Source organism: Microcaecilia unicolor, chromosome 1 (genome assembly GCF_901765095.1).
Source record: "Microcaecilia unicolor chromosome 1, aMicUni1.1, whole genome shotgun sequence".
Taxonomy (NCBI): Eukaryota; Metazoa; Chordata; class Amphibia; order Gymnophiona; family Siphonopidae; genus Microcaecilia; species Microcaecilia unicolor.
Genome location: NC_044031.1, coordinates 550,640,480 through 550,666,057, shown reverse-complemented (window position 1 = coordinate 550,666,057; position 25,578 = coordinate 550,640,480). Strand labels below are relative to the sequence as shown.

Genomic DNA, 25,578 nt, shown 5'->3' with positions numbered 1-25,578 from the left:
AGGGGAGAGGAATGCAGCAGCTCACTGTAACACAAAATCGTCTCAACTCCAGAAGAATTCAATCGAAAAAACTTGAACACGAAGATCCTCCTGAACAGGAACTGAAGACTAAACTTGAACCTGAAATGCAACCAGAATATAAACAGGTGTTTTTTTAAGGAAATGACAAAATAATAAAAAATAGAAAGAAAAAAAGTTGTCAGACTGTTCCTGGGCCAAAAACAAGAAGAGCAGATAAATCCCGTCACCTCGTCGCAGACAAAAAAAAAAAAAAAAAAAAAAGAACCGAGGGGACACATGCATGCTGCTTGCGCACCAGAAGACTCTGGCAAAACTTTTTATTTTTGCTGGGAAAAATGTCCGTTTCCTGGGCCGATGCGGACGTTCACCCACATGTGAGAACAAGCAACCTGCTTGTCCTTGGAGAATATGCAGGTACCTCTCCGACAAATCCAGGGATGTGAGAAACTCTCCTGGCTGAACTGCCACTATTACCGACTGGAGGGTCTTCATGTAAAAAGAAGAAACGCGCAATACTTGATTCAACCGCTTTAGGTCCAAAAATCGGACGCCAGGAATTCTCCTTCTTGGGCACCACAAAATAAATGGAATACCTCCCAGAACTTGCGTGCCCAGAGGAACTGGAACTACCACCTGCAGAGCCAACAGCTGCTCCAAAGTCCCATACCTTGGCAGGAGACACAAGGAAGGCATCTAGAAGAGGACACCACAACTCAAGAGCATAACCGTTCTTGATAATATCGAGGACCCACCGATCCGACGTCACATGGACCCACCTCCAGTAACACAGCTGCAACCTTCTGCCTATGGGCATGACTGGGCCCCCAGAATATCATTGTGAGGCCCAGGTACCACCGGGACCACCAAAGTCCCATCGAAACCTCCTCTCCAATTACCTCGAAAGGAAGGAAAGGACTGAAAGGACTGTCCCTGATTCTAGAAATGACTATGCTGGGAACAGGCCCCTCTACCCAGCCAATATCGCCTAAACTCCTGAAGGCGCCTCCTATCTGCCAAATGTGCACATGACTGGACTATCCTCGGGAAGCCATAGCACCTTGGACTCCCCCAAGCTCTTAACCAGTGTCTCTAACTTATCACCAAATAGTAACTTGCCCTTAAAGGGGAGCTGACTCAAACAGACCTTAGAGGCTACATGCACCGCTCAATTCCTGAGCCAAAGAAAACACCGCTCAAACACCACCAGAGCCAGGTTTTTTATGGAAGCACGGACCAAGCCATACAAGGCATCTGAAAGAAAGGCAGTACCCAACTCCAAATTCATGACATCCAAGGACGACTGCGAGGAAGACGCTGACGGAAAGTCTGGCAACTTCGGCCCACCAAAAACAGGTTTGAGCCACTTAACCACTACCAATGGCTGCCTGTAAGGCCGAGACCTCAAAGGATCGCTTCAGAGAGTCTCCATCTTGCAATCATGAGGTTCTTTAAAGGCCCGCTGTGACTCCCACGGGGATAGCCATCTTCTTGGTGACAGCCGTCACCAGAGAATCCACCTTAGGAACCTGAAAGGATTCCAAGTCTGCCAGAGGGAGCTGGTAAAGTAGAGTCATTGCCCGACCAATGTGTAAAGGAGAATCTGGGGCTTGCCGCTCACCCCTCTACTCATCCTTCAAGTCTCTGTGGTACGAAAAGGTCTGGGGCAGCCAGCAAATCCCCTTCAAAGGAAAGTCACCCTTCCTAGTCACCAGAGGAGGATTCTTAGAAATCTTCAGAGCCTGCAGAACCTCCAACAACAAACCAGGCAATTCCTGGCATCTAACAATACGAACAGATGGATCCTCCCCCAGAGGAACTGCAGAAGGATCCTTCAAGGTTTCTACGACCAAGGGTTCCCCCCAGACCGCCTCATCATCGAGCCAGGGGTGGGGGGCCTCTCATCTCAGAGGCAGAACAACAAAGTCCTCCTTCTTGGCCCCACGTGCCACCCCAGAAGCTCCATAGGCAGACCCCTCTTCAGGCAAAAGCCTAATGCAGCAAGAAGACAAATTCTGGGGCAAAAAAAAAAAAGAAAGTGGAGGAATCCTGTGTAGCAAGCACAGGAAGTGCCTCTCCCGAATCCAGCCCATGCGCGACCAGAGCCAACTTGGTTGATGTTCCCGTCACACCATATGCTGCCGAAGCAGTCTCCCCCAACATGGCCTTCTTAACTTGCCGGGGAACCTCACACTCCCAGCCTCCCAGGCACCCAATTCCGGGTCAGTGCTGAGATCCAGAGCCGTCTCCTCACACGCGGCAAACACTGCACGGAGACCAACACACCTTCTCTACCTGAGAAGTCATGCTGCGATCTGCTCCAGCAGTGTCTGGCTACAAGTGTCCCACTGCCTACATGTTTCTCTGCCACAGAGATTTCAGCAGCTGCACCCAGCAATGGCTCCGCGCTAACCAGAGCCTTTACTTTTTTTTTTCTTAAATCCAACTCTTTTTTTTCAAGTGGTGATCACTGTAATTCACAGACTAACATCAAGGAACTCCTCTCAGGAAAAGCAAGGCACTCCACTCTCAAACAGGAGGGCAGGGAGGGATCCAGAGTCCGGAGTTTGCACCCCCAAAACGGCACAGGAGTCAAAGCTTGAGACCAAAGAGCCAAGACCAGTGGTGTTTTTTCCCCCAATAACAATGAGCTGTTCCAGAACACCCCCGAGACAGCAAGGGTTCTGTTTGTTTTTATTTTCATTGGTGCCAAAACTATGTACCCAAAGAGAAGCAGGGTTGCATAGTCTCACCTACCTCTGGAGACTGAGAAATACTGAGCAGGTCAGGGTTGCACAGTCCCTTAATTCAGGTGTCACTAGTCAGTAGTTCTCAGTCTCCCTCTGTTGGTAGGAGAGCATATGACCCACTTGTTGGGAATGGTTGGAGCAGACAAGGGAAAATTAGGTTCTTCCCTTGGTAATTTTCTTTCCTTTAGTCACAGCAGATGAATCCATTACGAATGGGTTGTGTCCACCTACCAGCAGGGGGAGATAGAGAACACTTAAAACCATACTGCCTCTAGGATGGCTACCTCCATAGTATTTTCAAGCTTCCAAAGCAGTTAAACCGCAAAGTAGCATAACATGAACTTTCCTCACAGCGAACGAACGCCCCAGAACAGGAGCAATAACACAAAGGAGGGACAAACTCAACCTCCTGTAGAAGAACAGAAATCCTGAAGACTGTTTTCCAACTTCTCCCAATGAGGAAACATGTCTGCAGGAAAAACGGAACACAAAACAGAGTCAATCAGGGAGGGATCATGGATTCATCTGCTGTGACTAAAGGAAAGAAAATGACCAAGGTAAGAACCTAATTTTCCCTTCCTTGTCATCAGCAGCAGATGAATCCATTACGAATGGTATGTATCAAAGCAATCCCTAGTTAGGGCGAGAACAAGCCACACCACGCGCCAGCACTTGTGCTCCAAAAAGCGCGTCCCTCCTGGCAGTCACATCCAGCCTGTAAAGTCGGGCAAAAGAAAGCTTAGAAGCCCAAGTTGCTGCACTACATATTTCTTGAAGAGAGAGTGCGCCAGTTTCAGCCCAAGAGGAGGAAATCGCTCTTGTGGAATGAGCCTTAAAGGTGTCAGGCAGAGGCCGGCCAGACAGCAGATATGCAGAAAAAAATGGCTTCCTTAAGCCAACGAGCTATAGAGGCTTTAGACGCTGGAGACCCTCTGCGAGGACCTGACAACAATACAAAAAGGTGATCAGAGGTCCTGAAAGCATTTGACATCTGCAGATACTACAACAGAGTCCGGTGCACATCCAGGAGGTGCAACTGCCCAAAGGATTCTGGAAACTCCTCCCTAGTAAAATGAGGGCAAATAGGCTGGTTTAGGTGAAACGCTGAAACCACCTTAGGCATGAAGGAAGGCACAGTGCGTACCGTTACTCCGGACTCTGAAAATTGCAGAAAAGGGTCTCGACAGGACAGCGCCTGGAGTTCAGATACCCGTCTCGCTGATGCAATGGCTACCAAAAAGACTTTTAGAGTCGCATCCTTCTCCGAAGCTCGCCTCAGCGGCTCGAAGGGCGAACACTGAAGAGCCTTTAATACTAGCCCCAGGTTCCAGGCCGGGCAAGGGGCCCGCAAGGGAGGCCGGAGCGAAAGCATCCCTCTCAAACCGTGTAATGTCCGGATGTGAAGCCAGGGAGAGGCCAGCGACCTTCCACCGAAAGCATGACAATGCTGCCACTTGAACATGCAGGGAATTATAGGCCAAGCCTTTTTGTAAACCATCCTGCAGAAAGTCAAGTATTGGCGAGACAGAAGCCCGCATGGGTGTGATCGCTTTAGAAGCACACCAAGCCTCAAACTGGCGCCAGGTCCGAGCATAGGCAACGAAGTGGAACGCTTGCGGGCCTGCAAGAGAGTGGAGATGACCTTGTTAGAACAGCCCTCGTCTCTCAATTGCGCCCTCTCAATAGCCATGCCGTAAGACCAAAGCGGCATGGATCTTCCATGGTCACCAGGCCCTGCGTCAACAGGTTCGGAACCAGAGGCAAAAGGAAGGGGAGCCTCCACCAGCATCCTCCGGAGGTCCGCATACCACGGCCGCCTGGGCCAATCCGTGGCAATGAGGATCACCACTCCTTGATGTAGCCGAATTCGCAGGAGTCGCCGCCCTATTAAGGGCCAAGGAGGGAACACATACAGGAGGCCCGGAGGCCAGGGTTGAGCCAAGGCATCCAACCCCGCCGAACGAGGATCTCTCCACCTGCTGAAAAAGGACGGGACTTTGGCATTTGTGCTTGATGCCATAAGATCCATTACGGGCTTTCCCCATTTGGCACAGATCTGAAGGAACACTTCGTCTGCCAGTTCCCACTCCGCTGGGTCGATTTGATGCCTGCTTAGAAAATCGGCTTGCACGTTGCTCTGACCTATGTGAACTGCTAACAGAAGCTGCAGCTCGGCCCAGTGGCAAATTGGAGTGGCCTCCGCGGCCAGTGCTCTGCACTGAGTGCCGCCTTGTCGATTTATGTAGGCCACTGCTGTCGTGTTGTCCGGTAGAACTCTGACAGCCAGTCCCTCCAGGGTTTTGTGAAAGGCCAGAAGCACCTGAAATATTGCTCTCAGTTCTAAGCGATTGATGGACCACCCCGTTTCCACAGGTGTCCATAGACCCTGGGCATAGCTTCCCTGGCAATGTGCTCCCCAGCCCTTCAGGCTGGCATCTGTTACCACCAGGGAAGCACTAGCGGCATTCCTCGCCGCACCATGCTGTCTGAGAGCCACCACTCCATACTGAGTCGGGCCGCAGGGAGCCACGCGAGTCTGCGTTGATAATCCTGGGACATTGGAGACCATCGTTGAAGCAGGGCAATCTGCAGAGGTCTCATATGCGCTCTCTCCCATGGCACCACTTCTAAGGTGGCTGTCATCGACCTCAACAGCTGGACAATGTCCCAAGCTCGCGGGCGAGGCATCCTCAGGAGCAGACGGACCTGATTCTGGTCGGGTAAACAAAAACCCCAAGGCCGTGTCAAACCGGACCCTCAAATATTCTAGAGATTGAGAGGGGGTCAGGTGACTTTTGGGTATATTGCTGACCCAGCCCAGAGATTGCAGTACTGAGACCACTCTGGCTGTGACATGACGACTCTCTTTTGCAGAGTCCCCTCTGATGAGCCAGTCGTCTAGGTACGGATGAACCCGGATACCCTCTCGCCTGAGAAAGGCAGCTACTACCACCATTACCTTTGAAAAGGTTCGGGGAGCTGTGGCGAGGCCAAAAGGCAAAGCCCGAAACTGGAAATGCCTTCCCCAACACCGCAAATCGGAGGAACCGTTGGTGCGGGGGCCAAATAAGTATGTGCAGGTAAGCTTCTTTTAGGTCCAGAGACGTGAGGAACTCTCCTGGCTGTACCGCCACAATGACGGAGCGCACCCTCAGAAACTTGTTGACTTCCTTCAAGTCGAGAATGGGCCAAAAAGACCCGCCTTTACGCGGCACCACAAAGTAAATGGAGTAACGACCGCAGCCGTGTTCGGCGGGAGGCACAGGGATCACCGCCCCAAGGTGCAACAAGACTTGTAGGGTCTCCTCTACTGCCGCCCGCTTGACGGCAGTACCACATCGGGACTCCAAAAACACGTCTCTCATCGGGGCATTGAATTCCAATTGGTAACCTTCTCTGATCAGGTGCAGGACCCACTGATCCGAGGTAATCTTGGTCCACTCCTCTAGAAAGAGGGAAAGGCGTCCTCCTACATCTGTAAAGAAGTGGACCAGCGCACCATCATTGAGAGGGTCGCCCTTGAACTCCAGGCCTAGCACCGGCCGCTGCAGATCGCTTGTTCGAGTGAAAGGACCTCCTCTGCTGAAAATGGGCACGTTGAGTAAACCCAGCAGAGCGCCCTGGGCGATACCTTCTAGCTTCACGGAAGCAAGGTTTAGAGGAACCACCTGACCCTTGGAAGAAGGCCACAGCCTATCCTCAGGTAACCGCTGGGGTTTAGCATTCCCCAGGTCTTTAACAATCCTCTCCAAATAACAGAAGTCCCCAAAAAGGCAACTTCACCAGCCTTTGCTTAGAGGCCATGTCAGCCGCCCAATGCTGAAGCCATAGAAGGCGGCGGGCAGACACCGCCACAGACATCTGTTTAGCCGAAGCTCTGACCAGATCATAGAGGGCGTCAGCTAAAAATGACAAGGCCGACTCCATGCGAGGTGCAACCTTGGCGAGGGACTCCGCACCATCTACAGGCTGTTCCACTGCCTGTTGTAACCAAGAAAGGCAGGCTTGAGCAGCATAAGAACTGCAAACAGACGCCCTTAAGGCTAGGCCCGAAATTTCAAAGGACCATTTTAGCGCTGATTCCAGGTTCTGGTCCTGAATGTCCTTCAGGGCGACCCCTCCCTCTAGTGGGAGGGTGGTCTTTTTTGTCACAGCCGTGACTAAGGCATCCACTTTAGGCATCCCCAAAACGGGGATTTCCTGGGTGGCGTCTGTGGCTCAGCCCTAAGGGGAGTTTCAATCCGGCATGCAGCCACTGGAGGTGTAGAACAAATTTGATGGTGGTTCCTCCTGAGGAAGGTTTGTGAAATGCGGTCCTACATTGAGGAGCCGGCATAACATGAAACAGATAAGGTGGACTGTTGAGTTAGTCACCGAGCACACAGCACCTGTATTGTGAAGCATACTAATGACTGGAGGTGGTGTATTTGAACAGCCAACGGAGGTTTAACGGACATACAGAGTTTGTCCATGAAGAACAGTCATCCAGCGTTTATGTGGAAACATTTTCACTGCGTCCATGCGGAAGGCGTGGCGTTTGCAGGAAAAGGACCATTTTGCTGGCAGGACTGAGTTTTGATTATTTGAGTATGATATAATGTATAAGCATGGCAAAACATATGCACAATACGAAACAGTATAAGTATGCAGTTTAAAATGTAAAATCAACTGTTTTGTATTTAAATTAAATACAGGTGTGCAAGGTGAGCGGAGGAGTGAATGTGTGAGGTTTTAATAGTAGGCAGCAGTGCTAGTGAGGTTAGCGGGCATTGCAATACAATAAAATGTTTTTGTGATAAAGAAAAAATACTGGAGTCTTTGTGTAGTCGATCCCCAAAACGGGCCAAGTGTTCCTCACTCAGAGGGTAAAGATGCCCCGTCGCCCTGGCCACTTTCAAGGGCCCCTCTGGGTCAGCCTATTGAGCAAAAATAAGCTCTTGGATGCAGTCATGCAAAGGAAAGGCTCGAGCAGGCTTCTTAGAACTCGCCATCCTCGGATTAAGAGGAGGCCTCGCCTTGAACAGGATCATCAATAGAGAGGGCCTGTAAGGCATCAGAGATAAGTGCTGTGGGATCATCCAGATCCAGTGGCAAACCGGCACCTTCCTCTGGCTCCTCAGACCATGAAGGCCTGCCAGATCCCTCAGAGTCCCCACAGCCCAACCACGGGGGGGGGGGGGGGGGGGGGGGGGGAGGGAGGGCGGTGTGCCACTCTCCGATGGGGAATTTACCCGTCTACGTTTAGCGTGCATCCAACGCTCAGGGGCATCCACTTCTGACATCTGCCCGGGCCATCATCAGTCGGAGGGAGACCAGGTAGCAACGCAGTGCCAGACACCAGCTACAGAGGTACTCCGGAGGCAGTAGAGGGTGGGAAAGGCAGGGACAGGGCGAACCTGTGGAGGAGTGGCCTAGTGGTTAGGGTGGTGGACTTTGGTCCTGGGGAACTGAGGAACTGAGTTTGATTCCCAGCCCAGGCAGCTCCTTGTGACTCTGGACAAGTCACTTAACCCTCCATTGCCTGCCGCGAGTGGAAAAAAGTGCGGGGTACAAATTAAAAAAAAAAAAAAAAAAACACAACCTATGTGCCTTTAAAATGGGCACCACCAGCCACAACACCCCAGCTCAACTGGCCAAGCACAGGAGCCTCCCCAGGCAGAAATTTTCAAGGAGCTGAACAAGCTGCGTCCTACCCTGCTGGGAGATAGAGAAATACTGAGAGGCAGATGGAGCTAGCCGTCCTAGAGGCACTATGGCACTATGGTTTTCAGTGTTCTCTATCTCCCCCTGCTGGTAGGTGGACACAACCCATTTGTAATGGATTCATCTGCTGATGATGACAAGGAATAAGGAAACAAAACACACTTGCTGTTCAGATAACTGCTAACCTCATTCTACTCAGTAAAGTTGTCCCATTGGGCAGTAGTGGTGCTGGACCTGGAACCACTGGGTATCATCCAAACTCCTTGAGGAAGGTCAGATAAAACGTGACCAAAGACAACCAGCCAGAACCCCCTGCTCAACTAGCATCTGTAACTACCGGGATAGGAGCTGCCAGACAAGCAGCAAGGACGAGCTGCATGATCCATCCAATATCCACTAGGGGACAGAGAAAATACTGAACATTGCAGGCTGCAAATTACTTGGAACTATTTTCTCTGTCTCCTTCTGCTGGTGGATGGAATAACCCATTAGTCTGGACTGGTCTGGTATGGATGAAAAGGAAGGTGAGAATACTAAAAGGCTATTTTAAGACAATCCAGGAACGTAAGATGATTGAAGTCAAAATGATGAAATATTTTGAACCCACCAGACAAGACAAAGATCTGGGTTTCCTGCTTTGCCACCTTCTTATCACCAGTCCATCTCTCCCTGTCTCTCATCCACCCAGCCCTCCCTGCTTCTCACCTAATACACACCACCTTCTTCCTGTTAGACTGTCATTGAAATGCTTTTGTGTTTCACTTACATATTCTGATATTCATCAACATCTGCTCATTTCTGATCTGATGAAGCTGTTGCCTTCAAAAACTTATAAAAAAAAATGTAAAGTCTTGATTATCCGACCAACAGGCATAGCTGATAGGCCCCCCCCCCCATGATGTCATCACATTGCCATTAAGGAGCATGCAACTTATCTTTCCATTTTCTGGTGTAGGACAGCGGAAATATTTGCACCAGAGACATTCAGTTTTGACCCCGGGAGCTGCTTGAACTGCGAAACACCACCATTCTGAGGTAGGACCCCCCCCCCCCCCCGAGTTTCAACTTTCTTTTTCTGCAACATTTGTACTAGAGTACTATATTTTTATTCTTCCCCTTCAGAGCCAAGTAAACTCTGTAACAAAGAAAATGATCTATTCAATGTGGAAGCTCAAACGATTAAAACCTTTCTTCCCAAGAGCAACTTTTCGAAACCTAACACAATCAATGGTCCTAAGCTTTGCAGATTATTGCAACGGAATCTACGCGGGCTGCAAAGAACAACTCATAAAAAAACTCCAGACCGCCCAAAATACAGCAGCCAGGCTGATATTCAGCAAAACACGCTTTGAAAGCGCCAAACCCCTCCGAGAAAGTTGCATTGGCTCCCAATCAAAGAACGGATCATCTTCAAAATCTGCACCTTAGTCCACAAAATCATGTATGGCGTAGTCCCAGGATACATGACACCTTATAGACTTACCAATAAGAAACAAAAGTCAGATCGTCAAGATCCTACCTAAACCTACACTACCCAAATTGCGAAGGACTGAAATACAAAACAACTTACGCAGCCGGCTTCTCCTACATAAGCGAACAACTATGGAATGGGCTCCCAAAAGCTGTGAAAACAATCCACGACCACTTGAACTTCAGGAAATCACTAAAAACCTACCTCTTCAAAAAGGCCTACCCCAACGACCCCACGTAACCCTCTTCACCTACCAACACAGCATGACTATGATCGAACAGGACATCACGCAATCTTCATCCATTCCGACCCTCCACTTATACCTCATACGATCACTATACAACTTTGTATTTGTTATCCACCAACTGGGCAAACGCCTTTGACGGTACTATGTAAGCCACATTGAGCCTGCAAATAGGTGGGAAATGTGGGGTACAAATGCAACAAATAAATAAATAAATAATTTAAAAAATTGACAAGGATGAAGCCATTCAAAAAATTGCAACAGGACTAGGAATGAGGAGAGAAACAGTTCTTGACTGGAAAAGGCAACACAGTGAGTTGAGAAATGGGCCTCAAATCATGCCTTTACATTTTCATTGAACACTAGAAAAATTATGGAAAAATGTGAATATGAGAAGGTGAGTGAAGCCTTATTTCTGTGGTTCATATAGCAGAGATGAGCATACCTATATCTGGGCCTATATTTCAAGAGGAAGCCATGTTTTTATGAATTCAATTAAGGTGACCCGGATTTCTCTGCTAGTATCGGGTGGCTTGATCACTGGAAGAAAAGATATAAGGCAGCTCTACGTTGCTAGGGAAAAACTGTCAGCAAACTTTTGAGGAATTTGTCACATTCAAAGTGACATTTCAGCATCTCCTTAAAAAGGAAGGCATATCAAGGGACTAGACAAACAACTGACGAAACCGGGTTTTAAAATGTTGCCATCAAGAACTCCTGCATTACTGCTTGAGGCGTCAGCTCCAGGTTATAAATGGAGTACAGAATAAATGCAACTGGTAAACAAATTACCACTGACTTTCATTGGGGAAAAAAAAAAAAAAAAATCACATGGCCTTTAAATACATGGCTCCCATTGCAGTTCTGGTGACCTAAAGAAACCAGAGAAATGCCTGGATGAACAAATTTTCCATAACCGTTTTTTCAAGGAATTTGTTCCATCAGTAGAAAGCTTTTTGAAAATGATAAACCTGCCTAGGAAAGCAATCCTTCTCTTGGATAATGCACCATCTCATCCAGATGAGGAGGAACTGAGAAGTGCCGACAAATTGAGACTCTACTGTATTGGTTAGAAAGAAAATAAGATGATACCTTCTTTATTGGACTATGTTTTGTTTTATAACTATTACTTAAAATCAGAAATTATAAGTACTAAGCCTGCCTAACAATACCAGTATTAAACTGCTGGCAAAAGAATTCTAGTTAGAAATTTTCCTGTGAGTATTGTTATGTTGATGTCAGAACACCAGCAAAATCAGGTAATAATTTTCTTAATAGTATCTTATGTGAGGCCAGCTCCCAATTGATTGTAGCTTCAGTTTTTTCAAACTGAATATCATATCTTTCAATGAAACATTAGCCTCGGAAATGTTTACACTCTCCTGAATATTCCCCTCAACAATCAAAAATGAGCTTTTTACAAACAGGTCTTGTTAACAAGTTTCACAGTTAAGAAGTTTGTTCCAAATTTAGTAACTGTAAAGATAAGTTCTCAAAGGATACATCTTTTTGTTCTTTTCTTGTACATTATTCTGTAACCACATTCTCTGCACCTAATTGGATCCCTGGCTTTTATTTCATTTTCAGTGTGACATTCTGTGAAATAAAATTCAGTGTTAACCACATACGATCTTAAAAAAATACATCTACATCTCTCTATATATATATCAAAATTAACAAGAATTAGGGCTACAAGTTAAATAGCAGTTAACTCTCCCCCCTCCCCATTTACAAAGTTGCAAGGCAATGCCGATACAGCCCATTCACTTTGTAAATGGGGAGGGGGGGGGGGGGGGTCTGTGATTAATGCATTAATCGTGATTTTAAACAATTAATCACATTACAGCATCTCCATTCTCCTTCAAACATCTGTTCTCTTACACTCCCAACACCTGTCCTCAAAACGATCCGGCATTTCTCTTCCCCCCCCCCCCCCCACCCGCGATTCATTATCAACTGCTCCCTCCCCGCACCGGTCTACCTTAAAGGGTGTTTTTTTCTTTTGATGTCCAGCAGCAGTGGTGTTGGACATACATTGCCCACAGCTTGGTGTGAAGCCTTCCCTCTGCCTGTCCCATTTCCTCTAACATCACTTCCTGTTTTTGCATGGGCAAGACGGGTCAGAGGGAAAATGTCAGACCAGGCTGCAGACAACGTATGTGCAACACTGCCAGGGACCAACAGAAGACCACCTTTTAAGATAGATTGGCAAGGGGGGGGGGGGGGGTAAGCTGCACATCCACGAGCAGAGGGGCCACAGGTGGAAGCTATGGCTGAGGTAGTGAGCTCCAATAGCCACAGGAAGAGCTTGGTGCTGCTCACTACCAAGTTTGTGCCACTGCTCATGGGGTGAAGGGGACAGGAAGAGAGAGAGAATGGACAGGGAGGGGGGGGAAGAGGAGGGAAGGGGGATATGCTGGACCTGGGTGGGAGGGAAGAAGATTATCAGTCCTTTAGTGAAGGGAAGGGGAATGGGATTTGATATACTACCTGTGGTTATAAAAAGTGTTTTAAATATTATATACAGGTGCCTCTTTTGTACTTGGGGCAATGGAGGGTTAAGTGACTTGCCCAGAGTCACAGGAAGATGTAATGAGAAATAAAGTACCTTTAAATTGTGTGATTAAGCGCAATTACAATTTTTAATCGAAATGCAACTCTAATAAGAATGCATGTAAATGTCAGTTATTAATTGGCTAATTTATAATTTACAAAAAAGAAATCCACATAACAGTAAAGTTCATAAGGATTACGTAACAGAGGAGCAATACTTAACAGAACCAGGCCCAGGGCATAGGTGCCAGTCAGTGCTAAGCACCCCCAATGTTGAGCAAGCTCCTTCATTGTGCCCATGTAGAGATAATCTGTACTATGTTTGGCACTCCCAATCTTTTTGAAAGGTTGACACTTATGCTCCAGGCAGGGCTGTGGAGTCAGAGTAAGAAGCAATTCCGGTTGAAGTCAGAGTTGGTAAAAATGTACCCACTCAGACTCCAGCTTCAATGTAAAAAAAAAAAGCCTTACATAAATTATATATACCCTGTTTCCCCAAAAGTAAGACATCCCCCGAAAATAAGACCTAGTAGAGGTTTTCCTGAATTGGTAGATATAAGGCCTCCCCCAAAAGTAAGACCTAGCAAATTTTTGTTTGAAAGCAGGGCCGCCGAGAGCCAGACAAGGCCGCCCCCCCTCCACCCACCCTCCGTCGCTCCCAGAACTAACCTTAAATGCCTCCTTTCACCTTCGCAGTAAGCAGCAGCAGGGCAGACCTCTCCTTCCTTCCGTGCCCCGCCCTCACGGACGTTACGTCAGGCGAGGGCAGGACACGGAAGGAAGGAGTGGCCTGCCCTGCTGCTGCTTGCTGCGAAGGTGAAAGGAGGAGTTTAAGGTTAGTTCCGGGAGCGACGGAGGGCGGGCAGGCCAACCCCGATCCAACCCCGATCCAACCCCGATGTTTCCCCGAAAAATAAGACAGCCCCTGAAAATAAGACCTAGCGCATTTTTGGGGGCAAAAATTAATATAAGACAGTGTCTTATTTTCGGGGAAACACGGTACATACACTATGCAACCTTTTCCTGGATCTAAAGGGTAGATGCTAGACAGGACAGATAGGGATGCAGATGGAATGATGGTATCAAATGGACCAGAGACCCTGAAAAGAGCAGAAGATGGGATTCAGGAGTTGAGGAAAGGGGCAGAAGACATCTGGAACTTGGAAAGTATTGGAGAGAGACTTGAGGGGATAGAGAGGATCTGACAATTGGTAGGTTAAGAGTGCAGGTTTTAATGGGTTGAGAAAATGTGTGAGGGTGTGAAATTGGGGGGGGGGGGGGGGGGGAGTTAAGAGAGAGGGGATGAAGTGTGGGGGAAGGTTGAGATAAATGTGAATGACCTGGAAGACTGAAGAGGAGAGGCATTGAAAAGGAAAGGGGGTTGAGTGAGGGTGAAAATGGGATTAAAAAGGTGGTGAAACAGAGGCAAGTAAGAGGTTAAAAGAATAGCTTGGATGCAAGGGAAGAAAGGAGAGAGGTTCCTTCAATCTGGGAGGTTCCATTAGCTACCTTCTGGAAATCCACGTTCAGAGTGGTTGGACAAACACTATGGAATACCCTCCAGTTATCTATGAGCTTAGAGGGCTCTGTTCCCATGTTTAAAACTAAATTGAAGACATTTTTTGTACTGCTTTTAAGACATGAATCTGGCCATTTTGCAAGAGGCTACCTTCTTCCTTGGGGCTCTACTGGAACACCACAATTAGCTGGCTGTCCTTTTCTGTAGATTTGTATTTTTTTCTTCCTTTTAAGTTGAATATGCAAACCACTTTAATGATTTGTCTTTAGGCGATCAATCAAATAAATGCAACCTTGAAAGGAGTTGGGGCTAAGAGGCAGTGAAGGATAGGGCCGAGAGGTTCAAGGTTCTGTTTATTTGATCCAAAACAAAAACTTGCAAGAGTCCACACTCTGCACACAGCAAGCAAGGAACAACAGAAGAGTTGACAAAAATGCCTGGAGAGAGATCTTTATTGACAATTCTTCAAAATGACTTGAAATATATAATCAATTTTTTAAGAAAACAATTCAAATTGGACAGCACTACTGACAAGATGCTAAAGTCGCCTCCTCTCAATGCATGAGAAGAGGGATTTGGGATGTTAGCTGGAGTTGGAGGCCAAATGCATATGACTTGGTATGTCTGAATAATATAGGTCTAGAATCAGACAAGATCTGTAACAACCAAGTCATCAACCTTTCCAGGTTCGACAATGTATGTTATAAACGTCAGGATATGCAAATGCACCTGAATATAAAGCAATGCCTCAATAAAGATCTGCACCCATTTTGTCAACTCTGTTCGATAACACACTTGAGGAAAAATCATCAGAGAGTAGAGAGGATGCTGAACTGATAATGGAGTCAGCCAGCTCTTTATCTGCCATCGTCTACTATGTTACTATGAAATGGAGGACTAGGGAAAGAGACAGGGAGAACAAGGGAAGTGCTGGAGAGGGGAAAAGTTGGTGGGTAGATGAGAGGTAATAGAAAATTTTTTTTTTTAATATGAGACCAGCAACATAAAAAACTTTGTATATTTACCCCAGACTTACATGAACAGAATGAAGATCATACATATATCATGCAAGTAACCAGCAGGGCTCAAAGATGAATGAGACAAATGTCACAGCTCAACCAAAACTGAGCTGAAACCTCTTGTTTCTTATAGCCTCCCATCCTATTAAGTCCAAGCCCTTCATCTATCATATATCCCCATCCACTCCCCAGACCCACCTAAACACAGTAATACTCCCAACCTAAAGGGATGTAACTAGAGAGTTGCACGGGGACAGAAACCTTACCTGTCCCCACCCATCCCCACTGGAACCTTACCCGTCCCCACCTAGTCCTGCAAGAATTTAATGATACATTTTAAAAAATTCCGGTCAGCTCTCTCAGTCTCTCTGGTTTCAAGCCACAACACTACAGTCAGTGCCAGTAGGTCAGCTGCAATATGATGCTCGTGCCTATGTCAGAACCGAGGTCTGTGCATCAGCCCAGGAGCAGAGAGGATTAATAGTAACATAGTAAGTGACAGCAGATAAATAAAAACTGAGAACTGACCATCCAGTCTACCCAATAGTCACACTCATCATCAATTCATGATTAAATCAGCAATAAATGTGATATATACTCAATTATGGTCTCTGTGGTGTTTCTGGGACTTAGACCATAAAAGACCGCCTGGCCCTATCCTTATGTTTCAACTGCTGGAGTTGCCCTCGAAGCCCACTCCAGCCTATTCACCTTCTCATTTGCGGGACACAGACCGTAAAAGTTTGTCTAGCACTGTCCTCATGTTCCAGTCACTAAAGTTGCCGTCAAAGCCCTTTCCAGAACATCCTAAACCAGATTGTCATATATGAGACACAGATCGTACAAGTCTGCCTGGTATTGGCCCTAGTTCATCACAGCCAGAGTCGCCATCTTAAGCGTTACTCGACACATCCATTTTCTAGAGATCCTCTGTATTCATCCCATGCCTTTTTGAATTTTGTCACCATTTGTGTCTCTACCACCTCCTTAATGGAGACTTTCCGCATCTGTGCTGTTAAAGCAAGGAGGAGGAGACCGTACTCAAAGAACTTGGTACTCTGTAGGTAAGAGGCTGGTGGAAGTGCAACATACACTTCCATGGGAACCCCGCAGAACTGCTTCTGTCTCCACGGGAACCCCACAAGAACTGTTTCCGTCCCCATGGGAATCCCGCGGAATTCCCACCAACCCCATTCCTGTGCGGGTCTCTAGATGTAACCCAAACCCACCATGTCAACGAGCCCAACCCAAATATTATAAATGCAGTCTATTTAAGATTAAACTCTCTCCTCTCAGAGATAAGGACTGAATATATGTAGTCCAAATAGATAAAATATGTTGTCTACGTGTTAAAAGATACATTTCTTTAGATTCCACCATCATAAAGGTATGTAGCTGAGAGGCAATCTGTGTGTACCCAGTGTTAGAGGATACACGTTTTCCTCCCACAAGCATCACCTTTTGAACCAATAACTTATTGCCCCTTACCTCTCACTTCCAAGTCTCCCCCACAATCCAGAACCACTGTCTCAAAAGTAGACCGAATAGGTGACTCCAACAAATAGTTCAGATGACTAATAATACCATTCCAAAAAGTCTGAATTTTGGGACAAACCCAAAAGGCATAAAATAACATATCTTCATTATCCCCATACATAGGGGATCCAACTAGTTTGCTCTTGCTTGAGAAAAATAAGCTCTGTGCACTGTTCTATACTGGCACTCTTGAAAATCAGCATTATGGGCTACCAAGGAGATCCATTTGTATAAGTTAAGCAATCCCAATTGGTGATCTACTTCTTGGTCCTAGGCTCGCTGCAGTACTCCATAACCTTCCATAGGGTAGATGACAGGTAAAAAGGAGGAGACTAAAAAGATGGTAGAAGAAAGGGAGAATTAGGGTAAAATCAAACAGATGGATATAAAGGTAGAGAAGAGAAAAGTGGGGAAAATAAAAGGATCAGTGGCAGACAGATGTAGAGAAAAAGGCTGCAGCAAGACAAAAAAAAAAAAAAAGAAGAAATGGAAAGGCAAATCTGGAAAAAATATTTAAGACTGACAAAAGGAAAGTGGAAAACAGACTGGGACCAACCCAATAAGAAAAAAAATGCCAAATGTAGAAAATAAAAAAAATGTTAAATACTTTGTAAAGATTGGGATGTGTCCACTTGGGAATGTACCTCTTTTCTATATGTGTATATTGCAGAGTACAGGAGAAAATGCATGTTTCTCTTTTACCAGTATTGCACTGCTTATAAAATCTGGCCTTCTTGGACCAGGGAAGGGAGGGGGTGAGGTCCATTTCAGTTTTTGTGGACTTTTATTTTGTATCAGGTGAGGGCCTATGTTTTGCATGTACAATTGATGTAAAGGATTCTGCTAGCATATAGTGTCTGTGTAGGAATATCTAACAGTACACATTGCTTTACTTTCCCAGTTGCAGGTGAGTTGGTGCTCTGGGGCCCAGTATAATATTTACAGCACTGTCTGGTGGGTTAAGCCTGTTATGGTTTGGTATGCTTACTATACAGGTTTTGAATGTCTTTTTACAAGGTTTTGTATTATTTTGCAAATTGTCCAGCTCTATTTGAAAGCAGACCCTTGGGCACACCAAATAAAAATGCTGAAGACTAGTGGTCTCCACATCCTATACTCACCATACAAACAAACAAAAAAAACCATCTGATTTAAACAGTGTGTGGCAGTGAAAAGAGCATGTGCCTTTCCTGAAGTGATAAATCAAAATGTTAATTTTTTTTTTGTATAGCTGTTGTAACAGAGATAGCTTTTTTGTTAGGGGAATATGGAGTTTGTAATACAGAACCAGAGAAGGTAAAATTATGTATAATCATACCTGATAATTTTCTTTCCATTAATCATAGCTGATCAATCCATAGACTGGTGGGTTGTGTCCATCTACCAGCAGGTGGAGATAGAGAGCAAACTTTTGCCTCCCTATATGTGGTCATGTGCTGCCGGAAACTCCTCAGTATGTCGATATCAAAGCTCCATCCGCAGGACTCAGCACTTAAGAGAATTACACCCACGAAGGGACACTCTGCCCAGCTCACCACCGCCGAAACGGGGGAGGGGAATTAACCCAGCTCATCCCCACCCAAGTGGGGGAGGGGAATCCGTCCAGCTCATCCCCGCGGAGCGGGGGAGGGACACCACACCCGCCGATGCGGGGGGATCTGGCTTATCCTGCAACCGCGGGAGGAGCTGACTGACCCTAACACCGCCGAAGCGGGAGGGGTACAAAGCTGCCCTACAGCCGCACGAAGCGGGAGGGAGTGCCGGCAGAATTTAAATCTCAATCCAGCCCCGTAAAACGGAGGGGAGAGGAATGCAGCAGCTCACTGTAACACAAACTCGTCTCAACTCTTGAAGAATCCAAGTGAAAGAAGAACTTGAACACGAAGTCCTCCTGAAGTAACTGAAGGCTAAACTTGAACCTAAAATTCAACCAGAATATAAACAGTACAGATATCTGGGAGGGGCTATGGATTGATCAGCTATGATTAATGGAAAGAAAATTATCAGGTATGATTATACATAATTTTACCTTCCATATCATCAAGCTGATCAATCCATAGACTGGTGGGATGTACCGAAGCAGTACTCACCCAGGGCGGGACATAGAAATCCCTGACCTCAACACTGAAGCTCCAAACCAGGCCTCCGCCCGTGCAGCCACAGTCAAACGGTAATGCTTGGAGAATGTATGAGCCGAAGCCCAAGTTGCCGCCTTGCATATCTCTTCCAAGGAGACGGATCCGGCCTCTGCCATCGAGGTAGCCTGAGCTCTCGTGGAGTGAGCCTTCAGCTGGATAGGCGGCACCTTCTCCGCGGCCACATAAGCCGCTGCAATGGCTTCCTTGACCCATCTTGCCACTGTAGGCTTAGCAGCCTGCAGACCCTTACAAGGACCTGCAAACAGGACAAACAGATGATCCGATTTCCGGAAATCATTGGTCACTTCCAAGTATCTGATGATGACTCGTCTCACATCCAGATATTTAAGAGCGGAGTACTCCTCTGGGTAGTCCTCCCTACGAAAGGAAGGGAGACAGAGCTGCTGATTCACATGGAAGCGAGAAACAATCTTGGGCAGGAAGGAAGGCACTGTGCGAATAGTCACTCCTGCCTCAGTGAACTGCAGAAAAGGCTCTCGACATGAGAGCGCCTGGAGCTCGGAAACTCTTCTGGCTGAAGTGATAGCCACCAAAAAGACTGCTTTCAACGTCAGGTCTTTCAGAGATGCCCTCGACAAGGGTTCAAAAGGCGGCTTCTGCAATGCTCTTAGCACCAGGTTGAGATTCCACGCAGGCACCACTGAGTGCAGAGGAGGGCGCAGGTGATTAACTCCTTTGAGAAAGCGCACCACATCTGGCTGCGAAGCCAGGGAAGCACCCTTCAGGCGGCCCCTGAAGCAAGCCAGAGCCGCTACCTGGACTTTAAGGGAACTGAGCGACAGGCCTTTCTCCAGACCTTCTTGCAGGAACGCCAACACTGAAGAAATTGGAGCAGTGAAGGGAGAAAGTGAGCCTGCTTCACACCATGCTGCAAAGATACGCCAAACCCTGGCGTAAGCAGTAGAAGTAGAGCGCTTCCTCGCTCTCAGCATAGTGGCGATGACCTTGTCTGAGAAGCCCTTCTTCGTCAGACGCTGCCGCTCAATAGCCAGGCCGTAAGACCAAAGGGAGAGGGATCCTCCATCACCACGGGACCCTGATGTAACAGGCCCTGCTCTACTGACAGCCGCAGAGGATCGTCGACTGAGAGCCTGATCAAGTCCGCATACCAGGGACGTCTGGGCCAATCCGGACCCACCAGGATTACCCTGCCGGGATGCTTTGCCACCCGGTCTAGCACCCTGCCCAACATGGGCCAGGGCGGGAACACATAGAGGAGCTCTTGTGTCGGCCACTGTTGGAGAAGAGCATCTACTCCCAGGGATCGAGGGTCCCGTCCTCTGCTGAAAAAGCGCGGCACTTGGCAATTGGCCGATGACGCCATCAGATCTAGGCTCGGCTGGCCCCAGCGCTTCGTGATGTCCAAGAACGCCTGAGCAGATAGTTGCCATTCTCCGGGCTCCAAGGTATGGCGACTGAGAAAGTCCGCCTTGACATTCATGACTCCGGCAATGTGGGCCGCTGAAAGCTGCTCCAGGTTCGCTTCCGCCCACTGGCAAAGACTCATAGCCTCCTTGGCTAGAGGGGCGCTCTTGGTACCTCCCTGGCGGTTGACATAGGCCACAGCCGTGGCATTGTCCGACAGGACCCGTACAGGCTTCAACACCAGTACCGGGATGAACTCCAAAAGCGCCAACCGAATGGCTCTGAGTTCCAGGAGGTTGATAGACCACTTTGCCTCTGCAGGAGACCAGAGCCCCTGCGCTGTCCTTCCCAAGCAGTGGGCTCCCCAGCCCGACAAAGAGGCGTCCGTCGTGACGACAATCCACTCTGGGGTCACCAGAGGCATTCCCGCAGACAACTTGTCTGTCTGCATCCACCAGCTCAGCGCCTTGCGCACCGCTGGGTCCAAGGGAAGGCGCACAGCATAATCCTCCGACATCGGAGTCCAGCGCTGTAGCAAAGAGTGTTGAAGTGGTCTCATATGAGCCCTGGCCCAGGGCACTACTTCCATCGTGGCCGTCATAGAGCCCAACAGCTGCACATAGTCCCAAGCCCGAAGAGGAGAGGCTACTAGGAACTGGTCCACCTGAGCCTGAAGTTTGACAATCCGATTGTCTGGCAGGAACACTCTGCCCACTTGGGTGTCGAATCGAACTCCCAGGTACTCCAGGGACTGAGTTGGGCGCAGCTGGCTCTTCTCCCAGTTGATGATCCATCCCAGGGAGCTCAAAAGAGCAACTACCCGGTCCACAGCTTTGCCGCACTCTGCATAAGAGGGGGCTCGGATCAACCAGTCGTCCAGGTAAGGATGGACTTGTACCCCTTCCTTTCGTAGGAAGGCCGCGATGACCACCATTACTTTGGAAAAGGTCCGCGGAGCAGTAGCCAACCCGAATGGGAGGGCTCTGAACTGGAAGTGTCGTCCCAGGACTGCAAAACGCAGAAAGCGTTGATGAGGAGGCCAGATGGGAATATGCAGGTACGCTTCCTTGATGTCCAAGGAGGCCAAGAACTCTCCTGCCTTCACTGCCGCTATAACAGAGCGGAGAGTCTCCATGCGAAAGTGCCGCACTTTCAAGGCCCGATTGACCCCTTTGAGGTCGAGGATAGGCCGGACAGAACCTCCTTTCTTTGGTACCACAAAGTAAATGGAGTAACGTCCCTTGCCAAGCTGACTTTCTGGCACCGGAACGACCGCGCCCAGGCGGATCAGATTGTCCAAGGTCTGCTGCACTGCCACAGCTTTGACCGGAGACTTGCAGGGAGAGAGTACGAACCCGTCTCTTAAGGGTCGGCAGAACTCTAGCTTGTAGCCGTCTCTGATGACTTCCAGCACCCACGCGTCTGAAGTTATTGTGGTCCACTCGCCCAGAAACGAGGACAGCCGTCCTCCAATCTGCACTGGGGCGTGGACCAAGGCCCCGTCATTGGGTACGAGAACCTGGGGGAGGACCGGAGGGAGCACCTCCGGGACGGCGGTCTCTGCGAAAGGAATGCTGCTTGGGGGAGAAATTCCTCTTGAAGGAAGAGGGGGCAGAGGAACCCGACTTGCCCGGGCGGTACCGACGGGCTTCCTGCAACCGTCCTCTGGAGGTACCGGGACGAGTACTAGCCCGAGCCCTGACCTCTGGTAATTTCTTGCCCTTTGACGTGCCGAGATCGGTCATGATTTTGTCCAGCTCGACCCCAAAGAGCAGCTTGCCTTTAAAAGGCAATCTAGCCAGGCGGGATTTAAAGGCGTGGTCAGCAGACCAATGTTTCAGCCAAAGCCACCGCCGCGCAGAGACTGTCTGAGCCATGCCTTTAGCTGAGGCTCTCAAGACATCATACAGCAAGTCTGCCAAATAGGCTAAGCCCGATTCCAGGGCCGGCCAATCAGCCCTCAAGGAATGATCCGAGGGGGAAGCCCGCTGCACCATAGTCAGGCACGCCCTGGCCACATAGGAGCCGCAAACTGAGGCCTGCAAACTTAAAGCAGCTGCCTCAAAGGACGACCTTAAGGCCGCCTCCAATCTTCTGTCTTGGGCGTCCTTTAGGGCCGTGCCACCTTCCACCGGCAACGCCGTTTTCTTAGTCACCGCAGTGATTAAAGAATCCACGGTAGGCCACAGATAGGCCTCACGTTCACTCACAGCCAAAGGATAGAGGCGGGACATAGCCCTAGCCACTTTAAGGCTCGCTTCCGGGACATCCCATTGAGCCGAAATTAAGGTGTGCATGGCATCATGCACGTGGAAGGTTCTAGGCGGGCGCTTCGTCCCCAGCATAATGGCAGAGCCAACAGGGGCTGAGGGAGAGACGTCCTCCGGAGAGGAAATCTTCAAAGTGTCCATGGCCTGTAACAACAGGTTGGGCAAATCCTCTGGGCTAAAAAGCCGCGCTGCAGAGGGGTCATCCGCTCCATCCGAGCGGGGATCCGTCTCCTCCAAGGAATCCGCAAAGGACCGTTGGGAGACCTCAGACACGCTGCCCTCATCTACATCGGAGGAGACAAAGTCCTCCAAGGCCTGGAAATCAACCCGAGGGCGTTTACCTCTGGGAACCTCAACCTCTTTACCAGAAGAGGGAGCAGGGGCAGCGTTTTGCATGAGGAAAGCCTGATGCAGCAGCAAAACAAACTCGGGGGAGAAACCCCCCAGACTGTGCACTTCCGCAGCCTGGGCAACAGCCCTAGACGCACTCTCAACCGGCGCTCGCAAGAGCGGGGGAGAGACATGCTGCGCATCCAAAATGGCGTCCGGCACGACACTCCGCGAAGGAGCCGCGCGGGAAGAACGGCGCTTAACTTTAGCCGCTTTTGTGCCGTCGCCCAAATTAAGGGCGTTCATGGCATTAATGTCTCCAACATCAAGGGCGGCCCACGAAGAAGCCGTCCGAGCCGCGTGGCCGGCCAAGATGGCGGAGGCGAGGAGCGGGGGATGGGCGTTTATGGCGGGAAAAACCGCCACGCCGGAGGAAGGACCGGGACATTCATCGGTCACGAAACTGTCACCCAACAAGGGCGAATCAGGCTGTAAGACCCCCGCATCCCCTCTAGAAGCGCTCAAGCGATCCGGGGAGCGACCCTTTGCGCCCTCGCCCTCCGACGCCATATGCCACGAGGAGAAGAATCGGGGAACCCCCTGCCCGCTATAAAAAGGTAAAATTACCTGCTTGCCGCTCCGAGCTGTAACGAACTGGTGTCCCAGTGAGTAGCTGCAATGAACGTTTAAATAAACGTCGAAATAAACGCCTTTAAGGACTTTTAAAATTTTTTTTTTTTTTTTTTTTAACGGAGCCAGCGGGAGGGGGGGAGAAAAGGAGGGACCTGGCACCACCAGGTTTGCACTTGCTCAAAAGAGCCCTCAACCCCAGGCCTCAACAAAACCTAAGGATTAGGCTTGGAGGCCTAGCCAGAGCTGCTGCTGTGTGTGACCACCACCTGCTGAGATAGAGAACATACTGAGGAGTTTCCGGCAGCACATGACCACATATAGGGAGGCAAAAGTTTGCTCTCTATCTCCACCTGCTGGTAGATGGACACAACCCACCAGTCTATGGATTGATCAGCTTGATGATATGGAAGCAGGGTTTATAGTGAGATTCTGACCAATCTTGTACAGAATCCAGACCACTCCATACAGAAAAATGTGCTAAATGATGTTATCAGTTATAATGGTGGGTTTACCTGGTAGCTGAAACTAGCTGGGAAAGGGGGGGGGTCTTTATGCAGAGGAGTACATGGTATCTTATATTGCTAATTTTAAAGAGGGTTGGAAGAGGGATGTGAGATGTGGTGAAAAATGTCGCTTTACCTTGCTCCTACTGGTACACCAAATATTTCTAAATACACAATTGCTTGGTGGAACGTAAAAATGAATAGCACGTCCCCATTCTGAAGGAAAAAGATAATAAAAAAAAAAGCAAACAATTTCTCTCCTCAACTACTAGAAAATGAGGAGAGGCTTTAAAGTTTCCGGAGCAACATAGTATACCAGTTTTTATTAAAGTCTTTCAGTTCAGTGCTCAAATCAACCCGTTTAGCAAAGGTACGGACTCTGGCCTTTTTTTTTTTTTTTTAAGCCAAGGTTTACCTCCACAAATATAAATCATTGGTTGCTGCTTTGGCGGCGGCACGTCCTTCGGTGGATCCATAACAAACCACTAAATGAAGAAAAAACAAATTTTGAGTGATATATATATTATCCTTTTACAATCAACTAAAAGGAATTAAGCAACAGTTTAAACACAGGATCAATCAACCCAGTATATCTTTACGATTCTATATAATCCATTATATGATCTTTTACACACCGACCCCTCACTCACCCACCTTCACGCTCGAAGTTTCCCTTAAGGTTGTTGCCGTCGCACAATCTTCATTACGTCAAATAAGAGCGCAACAAACTGTATTTCCCACGTGAGATGGGAGGGACTGGGACAGACACACACATTGGCAATGCATGAGCTGCTGGTAGAAGTGTTGCTGTTGTGGGCGGCGCTTACCGCTTTGGAGCGATGCTTAAACGTAATACATATTAATGCTTTCTCTTGATTGACAGGATGAAAGCGCTTGATCAATACTGCTGCAGGTGCTTTGCGCCCACTACCGGTAGCATTTACAGAGCTGGCTTTCCTATGGCGCAACGTTAATGAATATATAAGACTTTCAAATTGATTCAATGACGAAAAGGTTACCATTCCAAAAAAAAATGCAACAGCGCTGTATTGAATGGATAATTACAGCGCAATAGTGACCTCTGTTGGATAATACCAAATGCTGCCAGCTGGAAAGTGAACTGCATTTCTTAATCTGGTTGATACTACTATTTTTCCAACCTCGTCCTTACCTTCCTAAAACTACTTTCGATATTTAGCCTGCCTTTCTTTTAGACATCAACAATTATTTGAATGGGAGAATCATGTTTCCTCGTTTTGAGGCTACGAGAGCAGGGCTGCCAGCAGCACTGATTGAGACAGACGTCTCGAATGGAAAATGAGAGGCACATTTCAGTCAAAATAAAGATTAGCTATTGGTAGCTTTAATTAGGTGTGACAAGTAAAAAAAAACAACAACCCAAAACCTGTTAGCTTTGAGTTCCACCCCCCCCCCTCATCTATCCACATAAAAGCATATTCAAAATGAAAATTGCAGATGGAACTCTTCTTTCACGTGCATTTTAT

General features: G+C 48.2%; 1 protein-coding gene across 1 annotated transcript; it reads right to left on the bottom strand.

Annotated features, from left to right (window-relative positions):
• Window positions 1–11,678: 11,678 nt before the first annotated feature.
• Window positions 11,679–24,879, bottom strand: POLR2K (RNA polymerase II subunit K). Its single transcript, XM_030217265.1, has 3 exons — window positions 24,728–24,879; window positions 24,489–24,558; window positions 11,679–11,782 (listed from the first exon to the last, which is right to left on the bottom strand). Exons 2-3 carry the CDS (start codon window positions 24,547–24,549, stop codon window positions 11,679–11,681), a joined length of 165 nt encoding a protein of 54 aa, XP_030073125.1. The 5' UTR covers window positions 24,550–24,558; window positions 24,728–24,879.
• Window positions 24,880–25,578: the final 699 nt, after the last annotated feature.

Bases quoted from the DNA above. Each gene is read 5' to 3' on its own strand.
- POLR2K (XM_030217265.1), bottom strand. From the start codon at position 24,549: ATGGATCCACCGAAGGACGTGCCGCCGCCAAAGCAGCAACCAATGATT. The intron at 11,783-24,488 runs GTAAACCTTGGC...TTTATTTCACAG, and splicing joins AATGATTTATATTTGTGGAG to AATGTCACACTGAAAATGAA.